We start from the raw sequence: 17,842 nt of genomic DNA on the forward strand, positions 1-17,842 counted from the left end.
ATCAAATCTCGTAATCCTGTGTAAGACATACATGTACTTACATAATCGGAAGCCTTAAAAACGTGAAAATCATAAAAAATATGATGATTGGAAAACAAGAACAAAAATAATTTAGTTCATATTCAGTATACAAATACTTTAATCTACCACAAACCTATTCATGACATATTACATGAATTTCTCACACACTATTCCCTCGTTCCTAAATAAATACATCTGAAGAAATTTTTAGGACACAATTTTCCTCAAAATTACATCAATATGCAACCCTCATAGAAGAGAGAATATGGAAATTGAATCCAATCCATTTTCAATTCCAATCTTCCTCAGGAGTGATATTGTCAGATTCTGTTGGCCATTCAGTAATAGCCTCATACCACACTTGACTTCTAATCTTTACCATTCAATACACAGAGATCCAAGCTGGGCTTTTACATTTCTGTCCCTATGTATGGAGGCAATAAGGCTCCTAAGTCCCTGCAAGAAACCAAAAACAAATCTTTTAAGCTGCACTACAACAGAAGTAAGGAAGGTACATGTAAAACATTCACTGAACACTATATTCCAGAATTTCACAGTTGCAATATGATCTGTCTTCTGGCTGGGTCTGAGTTTTTTTTTTTGGGGGGGGGGGGGGTCAGAACACCAAAGTACCCAGAGGAAGCCAGAGTGCCTGGCAAAGAACATCAATTTTTGGCACAATACTGACAAACTTTCCCAAGAGTGATGTACATATATGCATACCCAATGCTTCTTGTGGAACACAAGTGGTCTTCAAAGAACCATTTAAGCCTATTGCAAATGGTCTAACTGCTGCTCAAGCAATGAGAGTGGGTAATTTACAAATTCACTTCCCAGGCTGACCTCACTGCTAAGATAAACCCATGTTGCTGACTGAGTCACATCCCGCTCAGATAGGTAAATAACATGAGTGACAACATGGCATGCTTTCAGGATGGAGCTCAACCACAAAGTCATACATACATAGAAATCGGGTTAGCATGGCTCCCAAGGACTGGACAAAAGCACATGTAAAGCAACATCACTGGAACTATCTAATCAACCAACCAAAATTTAAACTTAGCATAGAAAACAACTGGAGTCGTGGCCCGAATTCTGATGTCATACCAATCTAAACATAGTAGATATAGTAAAATTGGTAATCTGGTTACCATGGCAACCATATCAATGGAGAAATGTAAGGTGTGACACATCGTCACTATGTATCCACCAACAATTCAAACTCCACAGGTAAAACAAAAGGCATTCCTCCATCATGTGGGTAGAATACCCAAGAGCTTGGAAGGTTTTCTGAAAAGTACAGTTGTTACAATCTGGCACGGTCTAAAAATACCTCTCCATACTCGACCCAGTGAAGCTGAAAATTGCAGTTATTGAATTCTGTATGGAGATGACTAAAATGTGAGGAGTAAAAAATTGTGGCCGAAAATCTTTGTCCTTGGCAGCCAAAAATAACACTACAATCACCCCCTGCCCTCCCCCCCCACCCCCCTCCCACCACTGAAACTACTGTACTGACCTCAAATTTTGTTTACGTCTAACTTATTCTTTTTGCCTAACTGTGAGAGCTTTATTTATTTTAGAAAGGAGTTTCCACGTTTGTTTTGGAAGTAGGATAAAATTCAACTGTAAAAATAACAGTTTCACCACCAAAAAATAATATTTTCTGAAGATTTTTTTCTTTTTTGCCAACAACAATGCATTTTTTTAAGCTGAAATTGTACACGAAACCCATTATTCTCCTCACCATGTATAAGTTATCCCATCTTCTCAGCACCACGCACCCGTTTCCATCAACTAAAGACTAGGTAGTGGTTACTCGTAGCACTTATGACATCACTTTGAGCCTCCAGTCTTCCTAGACAGGTAATCAGACCTGCCTTCTGTAGCTTACAGTACTGACGGCTCTTCTGCAGCTCATCCAGTAGATGGAGCATGTGACAGCCCTTCTCTGAGTCTACAATATAACACTGCAGCTGAGAACTTTTTCCACATTTTTTTTTTCGTTTGTTTATTAAGGACTTAAAAATTTAAATTGCTGTTTTACCTGCAGAAGAAATCATTTTTCAATGTCAGAGGAGGGAAGAAAAAACAAACTTCAAACTCTCTGAATTTGTGGAAAATTTGGACTATCCCAGCTGTTTGTCCTGTTTAAGACATATTTATATCATCAGAAAGCCTTCAGCTGAAAAAACAGCAAATTCACAAAACCGTTCAAGATGGGACAAATTGAAAAGCAAACAAAAAAAATATAGTTTCAGTTTATTTTCATTCTGTTTATGGACTTTTTAGTGCCAGTTTGCCCATAGAACACAAACATAAAATTGTTAACTTTCATACACTTATTAATTCTTCAAACAATTTTTGTCAGTTTTTATGTGTTAACATTTATGCCCTCAATATACACCAAATTCCTGTTTATTAGTAGATAGAGTGGAATTATCAATATGGTTACTATGGCCACCGCGCAAAGCCTGACACACTGTCATCTACAGAAACATGAAAAATTAAAACCATACATGCAAAACAACTGGATTTTGTTTATTTTATTTATATATATATATATATGGATACATGTGGAAAAAAAAAACAAAAAAAACTTGAGTATGGCATAGCGGTTCAACAATGCTGTTTTCAAATAGTAAATGTATCATACTGACTTACACTTTTCCTTGGAGCATTCTGTTCTCAAGATACTGAGGATAATGGTGTCCAACGGGCAGGCTTGGAACAAGGTCTGAAACAGAGTAAAATGTATCCAGACAGGTATAGGCAGTTTGCACGGTGCTGTGGGCTACTTTCTGTGGCTGTCATGTGCAGGTTTGTCAAGGTGCGTGTTGTGTATTTACCCTTTGGGAGGGATGGGAGCTCATCGAAATTTACAACCACATTAAGAATTCCTGAGTCTGGAACACCTGATCCGAAGATTTAGTTTTTTCAAGTTGGGCAGCAAAAAATCCCGCAACAAATTTCTCTCGTCTGCAGGCAAATCTGGATCTTGTGCGATCATTGTTGTTACGTCAACCAATCTTCGTCTATGTGAATACATACAAAATGGAAAATGGAACAAAACTTTTTGGTGGTCACATGGTCTTGAATGTATCTTGTGACCATCTTTTGCCACTGGAATCTTCAAAAATGGACAACAAATGTTGCTCGTGTGCAGGTAACCAATATTCCTGGTCATCTGACACCGGGATCTGAAAATCCAATTTCTGAAAACAAAAGTTGTCTGTGTGTGCTAGATTCAACGCTGGGGAAAACTGAGGATCTGAGTGTTTCTGAACTTAAGAAGTTCCTCAAGAAATGAGCAAACAAAAGTAAAGAGCTCATGGACAACTTTAGGCAGAGACATTAAACACTAACGCTCCTGAGTAGCTCCCAAACCACCATCTGTCTCTAAAGGCTGAGAACTTTAGAGGATGAATTCTGTTGGAGATTCTCTCACTTACCAATAATCGAGAGGTTAAGATATTCGTCAATGACATACGAGTACGACTTGTGCGCATGAGCCAGGCGGATTTGTGTCGTTGCGATGGAAAACTTTTAAACCACTCAAATTATATGAGTTGCACCCACCAAATAAATTAAACTAATGCTATCTTTTCATGACGTCACTGATGATATATACAAAGAACAATGCACAGTATGACGCTGTTCACATGTTTTCAGGATATAGTCAGCTTAAAACCTGTGACATGTAGGGCCTATCCACATGCATAAAATACATGCAGTCGACAAATTATGTTTTCTCGGCTTAATTTCTAAATTTGGCCAATAAAACTTGATACTTATTCCAAACCAACGCTTCAGAAATAGGTCCTTTTCCTTTTTATTTCACATCCAAACAGATTAAACCTCCAAATACAGACTCGAAAATGTAGTACAAGTAAGAACCGCTTCGCTTGTAAAAAAAAAGAGCACATGGCTCCACCTAGACTCACCAAGCGAAACATCATTCACAGATGACGATGACTTCAGTCGTTACTCATCGTTACTGGTCGGTCACCAGTATCTTAACCTCTCCAAAATCTTTCAGCCTTGGCCCGGTTTTGAGCTCGTTCTGGAAATAATTTACGTACACTAGTGCCCTAGATTTCTATACAATTGTAATCCTTGAATGAGCCTCAGTGATGTCGAGTCATGTAAATGACCTCAAGTTTAGTTCCAAAAAGTACACCTTTATGAGCAAATATTTAAATGTCATAAAATACAACTTTTGGTTGTGAAACTTTGCAGGTTGTATCATCACACCTTTAAAACAAACCTCAAAACACCTTTATGGCATCAATAGAACTCTCAGGATCTGGTAAAAATTGGACAAATTTAGTGATGGACCAAACTGTAAATTATCTACAGTCTGTGTACCTCGTAGAGTCCAGGTTGACCAGATTTCTGACACAGATCTCCTTCCTGTTCCAAAAATGACAAGGCATGTTTAACCACCGAGACTGGTTGACCGTTATCTTCCCCGATGGCCTGCAACAGAAGAAAAGATGCACAAAACCAGTAATGTTTTGTTTATGATTTGATCGGTGAGTTAATGCATTCTGTTAAAGATAATTCCACTTGTGGTCAACATTACACATATTAGTGGAGAAAGGATATTAAATTAAAGCGTACAACCATGCCTTGTCATGCACTTGACAGGGTTGCTAATAAAAAGATGCAGTGTATACAAAAAATCAGTTATTTGATTTGTACGAGTCAAGGTACAAATGTTTCAAACGTGAAACGTTGATGCACATTACAAAGCATTACCTTAATAAGAAAGGAGACAGCCATTTTTATAGTAAATTCCACAAAGATCAATTTGAATATCGCACTTCAACAGTTGTACCTGTAGGACTTCTCACCCATGTACACAGGGCCATTCTAGGCTTCAATATCTAACGCCTTCTTCACACCATGACTATATGCTACACTACAGCCAATTCATAATGGTTATGACCGGCCCAGATAGCACAGTTGGTAGAGCGCCAACTATGGGAGGCGGTAGATCCAGGGTCAATCCTGGGTAGAGTCACACCTAAGACTTTAAAAGAAGAAGTTGTAACTTCCTCGCTTGGCATTCCGCATGAAGGAGATAGTGCAGTGACTGGTTGACCCGTATCAGTATAATGGCTTGGGCGGGGCGGCTTACTTGCCTTCAGTAAGTTGTCTCAGTGAAGCAGCACTAGATAAAAAGAGCGGTGGAAATCCATCACATGCACTCTAAGGATTCCTTCATCGTCATATGACTGAAAAATTGTTAAGTACGACGTAAAACCCCAAGCACTCACTCATAATGGTTCTGACAAGTTCTCGCTAACTAGTCAGATGCAACTAGTCTATCAAATGCCAGTTTCCGAGTTACATCACTGTGACAACAGGCTGACATCCCAGTGCAAGATGACGTCACTGCTTTAGGGCATTACAGGGCTTCATGCTATCTTTGAACATTGCAGTAAGTAAAACAACTGGAAGAATATCCTTATTTTCACGAAACTTGACACCCCAACCCACCAGAGATTAATAATTCAGAGGATAAATCTGATCCCATTCAAAACAGTTTTGTATACACCACTCCATTCAGTAAGACGAATCGGAAGCTGGAGACCACGTGGCGTGGGTGAAGAAAACGGTCCTCCCAATGTCATTACATAGGAAAATGCCTATTTTTGAACTGCTGTCAGCAATATTGTATTGGTTGGATCTGTCTAATTTTCAGCCATGCAGATAGTTTGAGTATTTCTGCAGAACTTTCGTGATATTATTGTGTACAATTAGGTCTTGCTTGTCACAAGCAAAGTGGCAAAAGGTGACCTTTCCCCCGGTGCTTTAATACTTGGCGACCATTTCGTTTTAGACACGAAAGGGTTTTCTCGTGACCTCCAACTTTCTACCTATCTTACGGAATAGTAAAATGGAAAAACTGACTCCACCTTGCTGTAGAGCAAGGCCAAGGGACATCACTCTGTTGTCACACATACACTAAAGGAGTATAGCTGTCAGACAGCACATGTATGTATCAAGCCTAAAAATAATTTTAACTTGGTGCTTGACGTAATGGCAGATCTTCCAGCCATTCACATTGTTAAAAAAACTTACAAGATTATTTACATGGCAGTTTTGTTCTGTAACAAACAGTTGGCTTCGGTCAAAACACTATTTGCTGCAGGGCAGGGTCCTTGTCTAGTTGCAGGCTTATTTCCACGATTGTGTATACATCTGACTTCAAACAGATAACAGGGCTGCACTGAATTACCTTGACGTTCACTCTCCTGTTTAACAAGTGTGTTTTTAGGAGAAAGCTGTGGTTAGATTGGGCCTCAGAAACTGGATAATGGCAAGTTTTGGAGTTAGCTAGACCTGGGATAGAGTACATCACAGGCTAGACCTAGGTTTAAGGCAGATTTTAATTTAATTAATTTTAATTAATTTTAATTCATAACAATGAACGTTATGCGTATTTTTAATCCATTCGGAGTTAAATGAAAAATTCTGGTCCTAACTGAACAGATCATTGGCGAACTCCGTCAAATATATACATTCTACTTAACCTGAGAAACATGGACTTCATTCAAGATTTCTTAATAATCCCTATCGTGTAACAAAGGGGGGTAATTCAGAGCAGTCCTACTGCAAAACTGCTCCACACCTATACCTTTAATTAACCTACCTGGTCTGACACTATCTCGGCAACACTCCGCCTAAACTCCTCATTTGCCAGCAGATTCCTGGCGCAGACATTGACTATGTTCTTTTTCTGCAAGAAATCTTTAACCAGTGGTTTCAGCTGTTTGGCTTTAGTTGTCTGAGAATGAAAAGCAGATTAAAAAAAGATAAAGCAGGTGAAATTGAACAGCTTGCTGGGTCCTAGTAATATTTTCTGGCTCAAATATACTTCATCAAATCTGTGAATCAAATGCTCAGTTTAGTGTACTGAAAACACACTGAAAAGCTTTTCGTTCATGGCATTTTTGACTTTGAATTTGAGCTCTCACTTCTAATCAATTTTGCCAACTGTTGGAATGTCGGTATTATCTTGCTAAGGAGCACGTTTCAGTGTTAGTATAAAAGGTGCTTCAGTTCCTGGCTGTTTCAACTGAAGTCTATATTTCCTTTTCAATCCCCTGAACAAAAACACTGGCAGCTGCAACATATTTGTTATTAATTGCTATATTACCGAAACGTTCACTTGTTTTATTGGTGTGCAGCAAAATATTTCAGTTGTGCTACAGAATTCAGAACTGGAGAAAACAGCAGTCCCCCAGGTAAAAGACGGCCCATCGTTAGGGCTCTAACAACTCCAAGTCATCCTTGAACCTCAAAAATGTTTAAAAGGCAGATTCATGGGAAGGTCTGCCAACAACCTGCAGATGGTCGTGGGTTTCCTCCCACGATAATGCTGGCTGCCGTCGTATAAGTGAAATATTCTTCCGCACAGCGTAAAACACCAATGAAATAAATGAAAGGCATATTTCTCAGGATGTCAATTAGATGTGGAAATTTTCTTTGCGAGCACTTATTCATGATCTTCCAAGGAGAATTATTTATTTATTTATTTGACTGATATATTCCACCGTACTCAAAAATACAAGGAGAAATACAGTATGCAGAGTATTCTAAGTACAAGAAATGTACTGCATATGATAGCTATTTAAATGCTAAATGTCACTCAATTTAACATTGAGTCCATCAAATTTTTATTTATGAATTTAGGTATCAACATAGCTTTCAACTTTACAATGGTTATATTACAACAGTGTGTTCTTACAGCTGGCCTCATCGACTTCCCACACGTTTAGTGCTGCCTCACTGGAATGCCATGCTGAACACACCAGCATGAAGTCCTCCTTCAACAGTGAGGAGGTTTATTATATACATATACGCATAACAGAGGTGAACTGATGAAGTTACATGACTGATCAGCATGCGGCCAAGCTGACCCCCCCAATCACCGAGCTGATATCCCATCTCTCAGCCACCATAGTTGAGCTTACAGCATATGCTATGTCAATAACAATAATAGTATAACTGAAATACCATTACCTCGCTGATGACACCTGTCTGAGCTTCCGTCTCTTTCAGTTTAAGTTCCTGGGCAACTTTATAAGGCAGTCTAAAAGGTTTGTCATAATGGTTCTTGTAAAGGGCAGGTAACTCCAGCATTCTTAACACCTCATACATGGAGTTCTCTACCTTTTCTGAGCAAACAATTAAGGCTTTTGTATGTATCCATGAATAACTATAAATCTTATACTCATTTTTTTTCCTTTTTTCACACTTGAAAGAAAGTTCTTGTACTCATTTAACTTCATTTAGGAAATACATGTAAGCAGCTGGGGAAGAGTTGGGATGGATGCAGAATGTTGGAGAAATGTATCATTTATTGCAAACTGATTGTAACTGTTTACAATCCAGCTCATGGATTCCTCTCTGGTTGTACGTGGGAAGTTCAGCCAGCTATCTGCGGATAGTCGTGGGTGACCTTCCACCATAATGCTGGCTGCTATTGTATAAGTGAAATATTCTTGAGCGCGACGTAAAACACCAATAAGTAAGGAATGAGGGTGCAGTGGCTTGTGACTAGAGGGATGAAAAAGCCATAAGCTTGGGGTCAATGACATGACATGATTTCCTAGGAGCTATACATTATCAGGTACTTCTAAGGTGCAATGGTTTCTCCTGTACCTCTGCAATGTTAGGCACAAAGAAGTAGTGGAAATCTTCATGAATTCATAATTTCCCCTAATGTTAAAACCATCAATAAACCATATGTGGGCATGTATTCATAAAATTTGAAAACAAAGGATACTATGGTAAAAGCTCACTATTTCCTTCATATTTCTAAATATCTGCAGCTTCCCCTTAATGTGGACTAAGTCTCCAAGGCTGTAGCCCACAGTTCTCTCCCTTGATGAACTCTTCAGTTCTTCAACTTTTCCAGCCAGCTGAGGGTCAATACTGAACAAACTGTCAGGGTCTAAAAAATTTTGAAATAAATCTGATTTAACAAATCCTGCTAAATATTAAACTCATTGAGCTATACTGTTTATTTTATGCACATTTTGCGCACTTCTTCATAGCACAGAAAGGATCAGCTACATAAGGGCTCTGAAGACTGTTAATTCTGTAAGACGGATCAGAAGCTACAGACCACATGATCTCCTTAGTAAGAAACAGCGTGGGTGAAGAATACGGCCCTCCCAACATATTTGCATAGGAAAATGCCTATTTTTTAATCACTGTAAGGGATCTTGTATCCGTTGGGATTTGTACAACTTTCAGCTTTCCAGACAGCCTGAGTATTTTGTGATGTTATTTGTACAACTAGACATACTGTGTTCAGTGTGACGTCATCATGGTGGGTTGGGAAAAGAACGTTTGATGTCACTAAAATGTCATGGTCCTGCTGACAGTCATTTGACAGGTTTCCATTGCAGCAATGTGTCAGACATTATGATTACCATTTCCAGTACCCGTACTTAGAAACTTTGAGTGAGTGAGTGCTTGGTGTTTAATGTCGTCCTTAACAAATTTTTAGTCACATGGCAACAAAAGGGTCATTAGAGTGCGTGTAATGTGCCTCCTTATTGCAGGGCAGATTTCCACTGCTCTTTTATCTAGTGCTGCTTCACTGAGACGCCTGAGCCGAAGGCAAGTAAGACAGCATGCCAGAGCCATTATACTGATATGGGTCAGCTAGTCGTTGCACTATCCCCTTAATGCTGAACACCAAGCGAGGAAGTTACAACTTCCTCTTTTAATTTATTTATTTATTTGATTGGTGTTTTACGCCGTACTCAAGAATATTTCACTCATGCAACGGTGGCCAGCATTATGGTGGATGGAAACCGGGCAGAGCCTGGGGAAAACCCACGACCACCAGCAGGTTGCTGGAAGACCTTCCCATGTACGGCCACAGAGGAAACCAGCACGAGCTGGGCTTGAACTCACAGCGACCGCATTGGTGACAGACTTCTGGGTCATTATGCTGCGCTAATGCGCCAAGCAACTGAGCCCCTTTCCTCTTTTAAGGTATTAAGTGTGAGTTGAACCAGAAGTGACCATGGATCTACCTATCTATCGGGGCCAGTCTAGAAACTTTGATTTCTTCATAATGATATATTTGCGATGAATTCATCAGAGCATTTGACAGTGCACTCTACAATGAAATTTTGACTTTCATGATTCTGATTTTTAACAATTTTTAATAACTGCTATTGCAACATCAAGAAAGTAAATAGGTATCTTTTTTAAACTTTATGTGAAATACTTTATCGTTGCATACACTAGGTCTAATGTTCACCATCCTGTATCTGAGGTACATGCAGGCCGTGGAGATTTCCACTGCCAATGTTTGCTTTGCTTTAATATCTAAGCGGGGCCTCCGTGGCTCAGTTGGTCAGCGCACTAGTGCAGCATAATGACCCAGGAGCCTCCCATTAATGCGGTCACTGTGAGTTCAAGTCCAGTTCATGCTGGCTTCCTCTCTGGCCGTAAGTGGGAAAGTCTGCCAGCAACCTGCGGATGGTCGTGGGTTTCGCCTGGGCTCTGCCTGGTTTCCTCCCACCATAATGCTGGCCGCCTTCGTATAAGTGAAATATTCTTGAGTACGGCGTAAAACACCAATCAAATAAATAAATAAATAAAATTAATATCTAAGCTAGAGGACTGATTAAGTAGGGATGGTGAATATTGGTATGCTAAATTAATGTGGCACAAGATTGATTCATTCTGTTTAATGCCATACTCAACAATTTTTCATTTATATGATTGCAGTCAGTCTTCCAGGTAAAGTGCCTGACATAAACCACCATCTTTTGGCAAGTTACTGATGAACTTACTGATGAAGTTACTAGATATGCATGCCACAATGGTGAAAGGTGCGAGGACTTGAACCCACATTTCATGTGTTCTTGCAATTGAATGCCCTTTCACCTTCACCTTACAACAAATTCAGCAGGGCTTAAATCCAGAGGTAGGTTTTATAAATGTCAAGTTTGTGTCTCGACACAGCTGTCAATTAATTAATACCTGGTATATCCCCAAACTTGGTTTTCCAACAAGCTACAGGAATCACACCAGTTCCGTCATCAACTGCAAAACATGTCTCGCATGAAAAATAAAAAGCAAAGAACAGATATAAAAATGAATGAATTCCACTTCTGTACACATATTCCTTACAGTGCATGTGCCGCTCTCGGTGCTCTCTTTACACCACTGTCACCACTAGACAAGCTTGACCTTTGGAACCTGTGCGATGCATGTAGGCTTGTGTAAGCTTAGCCTCACCACTTGTGTCCTCGCACGGAACTATTTACTCAACATTCAACATAAACAATGTTCCCGTTTTGGTTAGAATAAAGCTGTGGTACGTTGGATAAAGAGAACTACTTCAGATCACAAAGAAAATGGCATCAGTCTGTGCAGTAATTCAGCTGCGCAGGGGTTAAATTAGATATACCCCTTGTGGGCGGAGTCTGCAGCTATGACAAATGTACAGGATGTAAACATTTTAACCCTTCTGATCAGACAAAGGTAATAGAGAATCACAGGTGATGTAGGGATAAAGTCAGTATTATTAGAGACAAAGGTTGCAAACAAAGTTTTTCTGACTTCTGGTCTCAACAGTATGACTCCAGTGACCTTGCTGCTGTTCCAGACTTCTGTAATTTTCCTACTGAAGGCAGTGATGTAAAGTGAACGTAGAGAGCAGTGCATGCGCTGTAAGGAGTATGTTCTGTACACTCTGTTTATTTATTTATTTATTTGATTGGTGTTTTACGCCGTACTCAAGAATATTTCACTTATACAATGGCGGCCAGCATTATGGTGGGTGGAAACCAGGAATAGCCCGGGGGAAACCCACGACCATCCGCAGGTTGCTGACAAACCTTCCCACTTACGGCCACAGAGGAAGCCAGCATGAACTGGACTTGAACTCACAGCGACCGCATAGGCGGGAGACTCCTGGGTCATTACGCTGCGCTAGTGCGCTAACCAACTGAGCCACAGAGGCTCCCTGTACACTCTGTTCATTCTAAATGTGCCTCCCAACAAGAAACAATCACTTTGAATATAAAACAAGGAAGCTGAATTCTTAAAAATTTATGATGGAAACAAAATATACGAACAGCTAAAGTTAGGCTTACAAACTTGACATAATTAGACGAATTAAAGTTTGTGACTTTTTGTGAGAAAGACTACAACAAAAGCCAGCATCTGGGCTATAATTAAACTTACCTGCATACAAGAAACATTTTCGATCGTTCTTCAATTCTAACCACAACACCAAGCACATCTACTTTGTAAACAGGGTGATTGTTGTAGGCAAAGGCACCTATAACAGAGAAATCAAACACAAATATCACAATGTGGCATAACAAAATTACATGGTGATGTCAGGGTTACATGGTGATGTCAGGGTTACATGGTGATGTCAGAGTTACATGGTGATGCCAAAGTTACATGGTGATGTCAGGGTTACATGGTGATGTCAGAGTTATATGGTGATGTCAGAGTTACATGGTGATGCCAGGGTTACATGGTGATGTCAGGGTTACATGGTGATATCAGGGTTACATGGTGATGTCAGAGTTACATGGTGATGTCAGAGTTACATACATGTATGTTCAGTTCTCAACCATGCACATTTCTCTCATCATATTCTGACCTACACAAATGATGAAAATGTGATATTTATTATTATTGTGTCATTTTTGTTTAAAATTAAGAACTTTAAAATGTTAAAGAAAGGCATTTGTGACGGTGAAACCTTTAGGACGCATCTGTACCTGTAGCTTCCTTTGGCATTTGAATGACTAATCAGAATTTCCACATCATCATGTTACCTAGCTCTGTAGGGCTGTGATTACGATAATATCACAGCCCTTTCTTGTTCCATAAGCTTACCTTGAACACCTTTGTACTTTCCTTGCTGGCTTCAGTATACTACTGCTGGCCACCAAATGATTTGTCTGTCCGTACTCACAGACGACTCAGCTATGAATTCCAGGTAGGTGTTCCCATGTGTCATCACCAGTAAATCCACACAAGCATGAAACTAGCGGAAACTGGATTAATCCCGACTCAAATCGCCATGTTTGATTGCATACTCCTCACAGTGAGGGGAATCATGTGCACAATTATCACTGCCACTACTGCTAGACAAGATTGACTTCTTCACACATGTGGGCTAATTGTTTAGGATCAATCTCACCAGTAATGACACAAGACTGAAGCAGCGATTTCAGCAGACATGACATACCACAGTCCCACAACAACCAGAGCAACCATGTGTGACAACATCCAGGGAAAACCAACAGATTGTGAGGGCTCATCTGCGTGATCAAAAACTTCCAGAATCCAGAACAGCAGCTACCATCGTAGGTCGACGAGGATTCTTTGGACATTTTGTGTGTTCCACTTTCTCTACATTAAAACTGTGTACTTTCCAATGACACTTGTCATTACCAATGTATAACAATGACAAGTGTGAATGCAATACACAAACACGTTTTAAATCTGGTGCATTTTTAATTCGTTTCAGAACATGGAAAGATTAGACATTCTTGGAAGACTAAGATATCAGATTGAATTAACTCACCAGGAAACATTTGATACCCTTGCATGAGTATGCTAACAGCTGTGTATTTATTTACCTGAGAACATGAGTTACTCTTGCAAGACTAAGATATCAGATACATATTAACTCACCTGGAAACATTGGATACTCTTGCATGAGTAAGATATCAGATATACTTTTAACCTGCAAACACTGGATCCTCCTGTATTTACTTACCTAGAAACATCAGAAATGCTTCCATGAGTAAGATATCAGCTATGTATTTAGTCACCTGGAAATGTTGGATACTCTAATCTTGAATGAGTAAGATATCAGGTATATCTTAACTCACCTGTAAACACTGGATTCTCTTGTATAACTAAGATATCAGATATATATTAACTCACCTGGAAACATTGGATACTCTTCCATGAGTAAGATATCAGCTATGTACAATTTGTTACAAGTCTGGAAGAGATAGTCCAGCCCCCACTGATCCTGAGGGTAGAATCTAAGTCCCTCCCCAGGGGTTGTCACTGTGGCCATATCAGACCATGTCACTGTACATGTTAGCTCTGGGGGTGATTGTCATGCTCAGTTGATAGACATTCCCTACATTCATTCCCTACTTAATTGCATTTCCTTCCCATCATAGGCAGTCATTCTGAAAAATGAAAAATTTATTCATCTATATTTATTTTAGCATCCCTACTTTCATTGTACAGATTTACATTGTTCAACCTTACCAGTACAATCACCATAAACAATACTGTAACTAATTATTTTTGCTGTATTAAACTTTTATCAACTGACACTAACTTCAAAGAGTTGTATGTGCATGGCGTGGCCAAAAGATTTATTGCCTGTGCCACATCAGGGATTTGCTGTAGCATTAACATACAAGACCTTGTTCGTCCAGGCACTTCACAGTAGGAGTTAGCCGCAAGCAGGAGAGGTGAAAAGTAACAAGGGAAGATATAGGAAAATGAACAACTATGGATGATATTCTGACAACTGTGACTGATAATAACTGGGAACAGAGCAATCTGAACTGGTTCTAAATTACAAACATCAACATTTTGGACATGATGAGCTGAGTTTTGCATTAACTCCTATGTTATTTAAATAATGTTGTCACCACCGTATCTGCATGAGTACAAAAGGACTAAGCATGTTGGCCCAAGCACAACGGCAAATGGTCGGATGTCTGGGGACATTAGTCTGACATTAAGTTTTGCAACTCGTCAAATATGTCAGTCCAGTGCGTCACTTTAAGCATGTCCAAAGAATCTAACTGATCAGTGTTGTGCTTGCGATAAATACACTGATGAAAAGTTAAACAGCACAGGCACCACCAAACTTAAGGCTGTGGATAAGTCTGTGATGGGTAATTTTTGTCTCAAAGGCAGTGATAAACTGTCTGGTAATTACATCAGGTTTTAAAATAGAGCTCTGACTATATATGTACTGTCTACTGTGTCACGTTTGTTATCAGAGTACACTGACTGTTGGTTGAGCAATATTTGGATACGCCTTACGACATACAGTTACTGTTCTACGAGTACATGTACCTGTTTCTTTCAAAATGAAAGTCAATAAGAATTATCTCCAGAAATTGTACATGCAGATGCTGGTATTGTTTACCGGTACCTATTATAGAAGAGGGTATGGCATCTGTTCATTGAAAATTCTACTCTATGACCTAAGAGTGAGAATCTGTCAACGACTACCAGTCTACAGCGACCTCAGCTTCACACCTCCCCTTGGAGGTTTATAGTTGCCAAGGATCTCAGCTGTGGTCGTTAAATATGGGGTTAGGCATAGATCACAGCAGTGGCCGGCGGTCTCCGCATATCAATGTATATAAGCCACCCTCTCTGGCTAGGTTTATAGCTATTGTTAAATATGCGGGTTATCGATGGGCCAGTTCTCGACAATAGGAAATTAATCCTACAGTCTTACTTCATGATGTCATGTCGTAGCTCGTTTAATTGCAAACTACGGACAACAGGTGAAACAGAATGCAATCCTACTAACCTTCAAGAAACCATCACGCCACTAACAATGTGCGTCTAACACATTACAGGGTTTGATCTTTCCGCTCTTCTCGGGTCTGTAACTTATTCACCTCTTTTTCCTGAAGAGTTCTCCATGTTATTTATTTATCTGTTCATTTGATTGGTGTTTTACGCCGTACTCTAGAACATTTCAGCTATACGACGCCTAAATATACATATATGTAGGCATATGTAGCCTATGTCAAAAAGTTTACATACACATGTAACTAAAATAAATTTTTAGTTACACATATATGTAGAGAACAATCTTTGATACCGGTATGTAGAAAGAATTGTATAAAATGTACATGTAGGTTTAGGTCTACACGCATACTTAGAGAATAAATATTTAAAAACATGCCTTCCATGTACCGATGTGAAGATCTGCCGCGCCTTGTGGATTTTTATTTTTCGAGAATTAACTCCTGTCAGTTGTTTCTCCTACTTAAACGTTTTTGTAGTAACGGCACAACTATCGATTCTTTTCAATCGTTTGCATTTCAAGCAAATAGTAAAAATACGTTACATTACAATTACCGTCAATGAATGTCTTTTCGTGCCGGCTGAGCCGCAATATTTGTATAGTTGAAATAATACGTAGCATGGTTAATCTTTCGTGACTGTGTTAGGCTCTACATGAAGTTTTAGCGCAACAGCGTCAGAGCTTTTAGCCAACGGGAGCTCAGCCTGTTGTACTCTGTGTAGGTTACTACTTGAGCATACACTGGGCGTGGACGATCACGTGGTCCATGATTAGTTACATAAAAGTCTGATAGTAGATTACACAATTTCTGTCACACTGACTTATCAAGGCCTCGAGATATCCAAAATGTTCGTAATTAATCAGAATGCCACAAAATAAGACTCAGTTCACCTTAGTACGAACTCTGTTTTGCTGTTCATATTTGTACGGAAGAGAATTGATGACGAGACTCTGCCTTTTGTCACACTGGTAGCATTTGGCGTATTTGAAATTAAGGCCAAGAACGATTTCTGTCAGAAAATAAATGTCACATTGATAAGAAACGAATGGACCCGAATATATAACATTCTTATATGTTAGACAAGGGATTGACGTCAGAACAAACGTTTAAAGTCGTCTAAAAGAAGAAGGACAGCTCAGTGGGATAATGACATGTCTTAAAGTCGTGGGTTCGAATCCCGCTCTACCCTACATCAATCGAAGGCGCATTCAGGTGGTACAAGTTGTCATTCATTATTATACATGCAGCTACTTTAGCACTCATTTGGAATTATTTTTATCTGGCTTTTTGTTCACTAGCTAATCTTAAATGAGTATCCCTTTTACTGCCATGGAATTCTTAGGCTCCGTCTCTAGAAAACTCGTCTGCCTTCATGTGCCTTAAGACATTTTCTGGATCTCTTCTTCGTTTCCGCATCTGCTATAGGCCTTGTTGTCAAGTTTGAACACTTCGACTACCAGACTCGATGGTAGATAACACATGACAGGCGGAGTGACACGAGACTAAATCGACGGTGGAAGTAGAAGGACGAAGAGCATATGTGACACTTGACACAGTTCGTTTTTTAGAGAAGGAAGAGGGTTCAGACGGTGCATCTACCAGTGCGTTTGCACAGGTGTAAAATATCAATTAAAGCAGTTAGGTCTTATGAGGGATTATCATTTTTAGAGAAGGAAGAGGGTTCAGACGGTGCATCTACCAGTGCGTTTGCACAGGTGTAAAATATCAATTAAAGCAGTTAGGTCTTATGAGGGATTATCAAGCAAACGACAATCAAATCCATCAATCGGCTGGTTTACTGAAGGAAGTACCTATTGATCAATCAATCAATCAGTCCCTAAAAAAATTTTCCACGGAGAACGTACAGGGGTGGAGATATTGTATTTAAAAAATAAAAAACATGTAAAGTAAACCCAGGCCATCGACAATTAACAGGGAGATAACTGTCCAACTGGCCAGCATGAACAATGTATTAAAGGTTAATATTCTGAATGCTGAGTTGCCGTCACATTCAGTAAGCAATCACATGGAAACAAAACAGGGGTGTGTGCCTCATAGAAATTATCTCCTGTTGGACCATTAGGGCCTAAGTGGACTATGCCTCGACGAAGTCCGAGTCATACGCCCCTCGCAGCATTATAGGCCTACATGTATAGCAGACCGTTGATTTTTGTTGCACGTGCACCTTAGCATGTGACTGAAATCGATCTGCTTTAGGTGTTCAAATG

General features: G+C 39.6%; 1 protein-coding gene across 1 annotated transcript; it reads right to left on the reverse strand.

Moving 5' to 3' along the window:
• Positions 1-39: 39 nt before the first annotated feature.
• LOC135476858 (CST complex subunit STN1-like) lies at positions 40-16,674 on the reverse strand. The gene is made up of 11 exons (XM_064757001.1): positions 16,505-16,674; positions 13,981-14,237; positions 12,253-12,349; positions 11,044-11,219; positions 8,822-8,989; positions 8,056-8,210; positions 6,683-6,817; positions 4,390-4,500; positions 2,686-2,758; positions 1,769-1,978; positions 40-477 (listed from the first exon to the last, which is right to left on the reverse strand). Exons 2-10 carry the CDS (start codon positions 14,117-14,119, stop codon positions 1,815-1,817), a joined length of 1,218 nt encoding a protein of 405 aa, XP_064613071.1. The 5' UTR covers positions 14,120-14,237; positions 16,505-16,674; the 3' UTR covers positions 40-477; positions 1,769-1,814.
• Positions 16,675-17,842: the final 1,168 nt, after the last annotated feature.

This window comes from Liolophura sinensis, chromosome 10, assembly GCF_032854445.1.
Source record: "Liolophura sinensis isolate JHLJ2023 chromosome 10, CUHK_Ljap_v2, whole genome shotgun sequence".
Classification (NCBI taxonomy): Eukaryota; Metazoa; Mollusca; class Polyplacophora; order Chitonida; family Chitonidae; genus Liolophura; species Liolophura sinensis.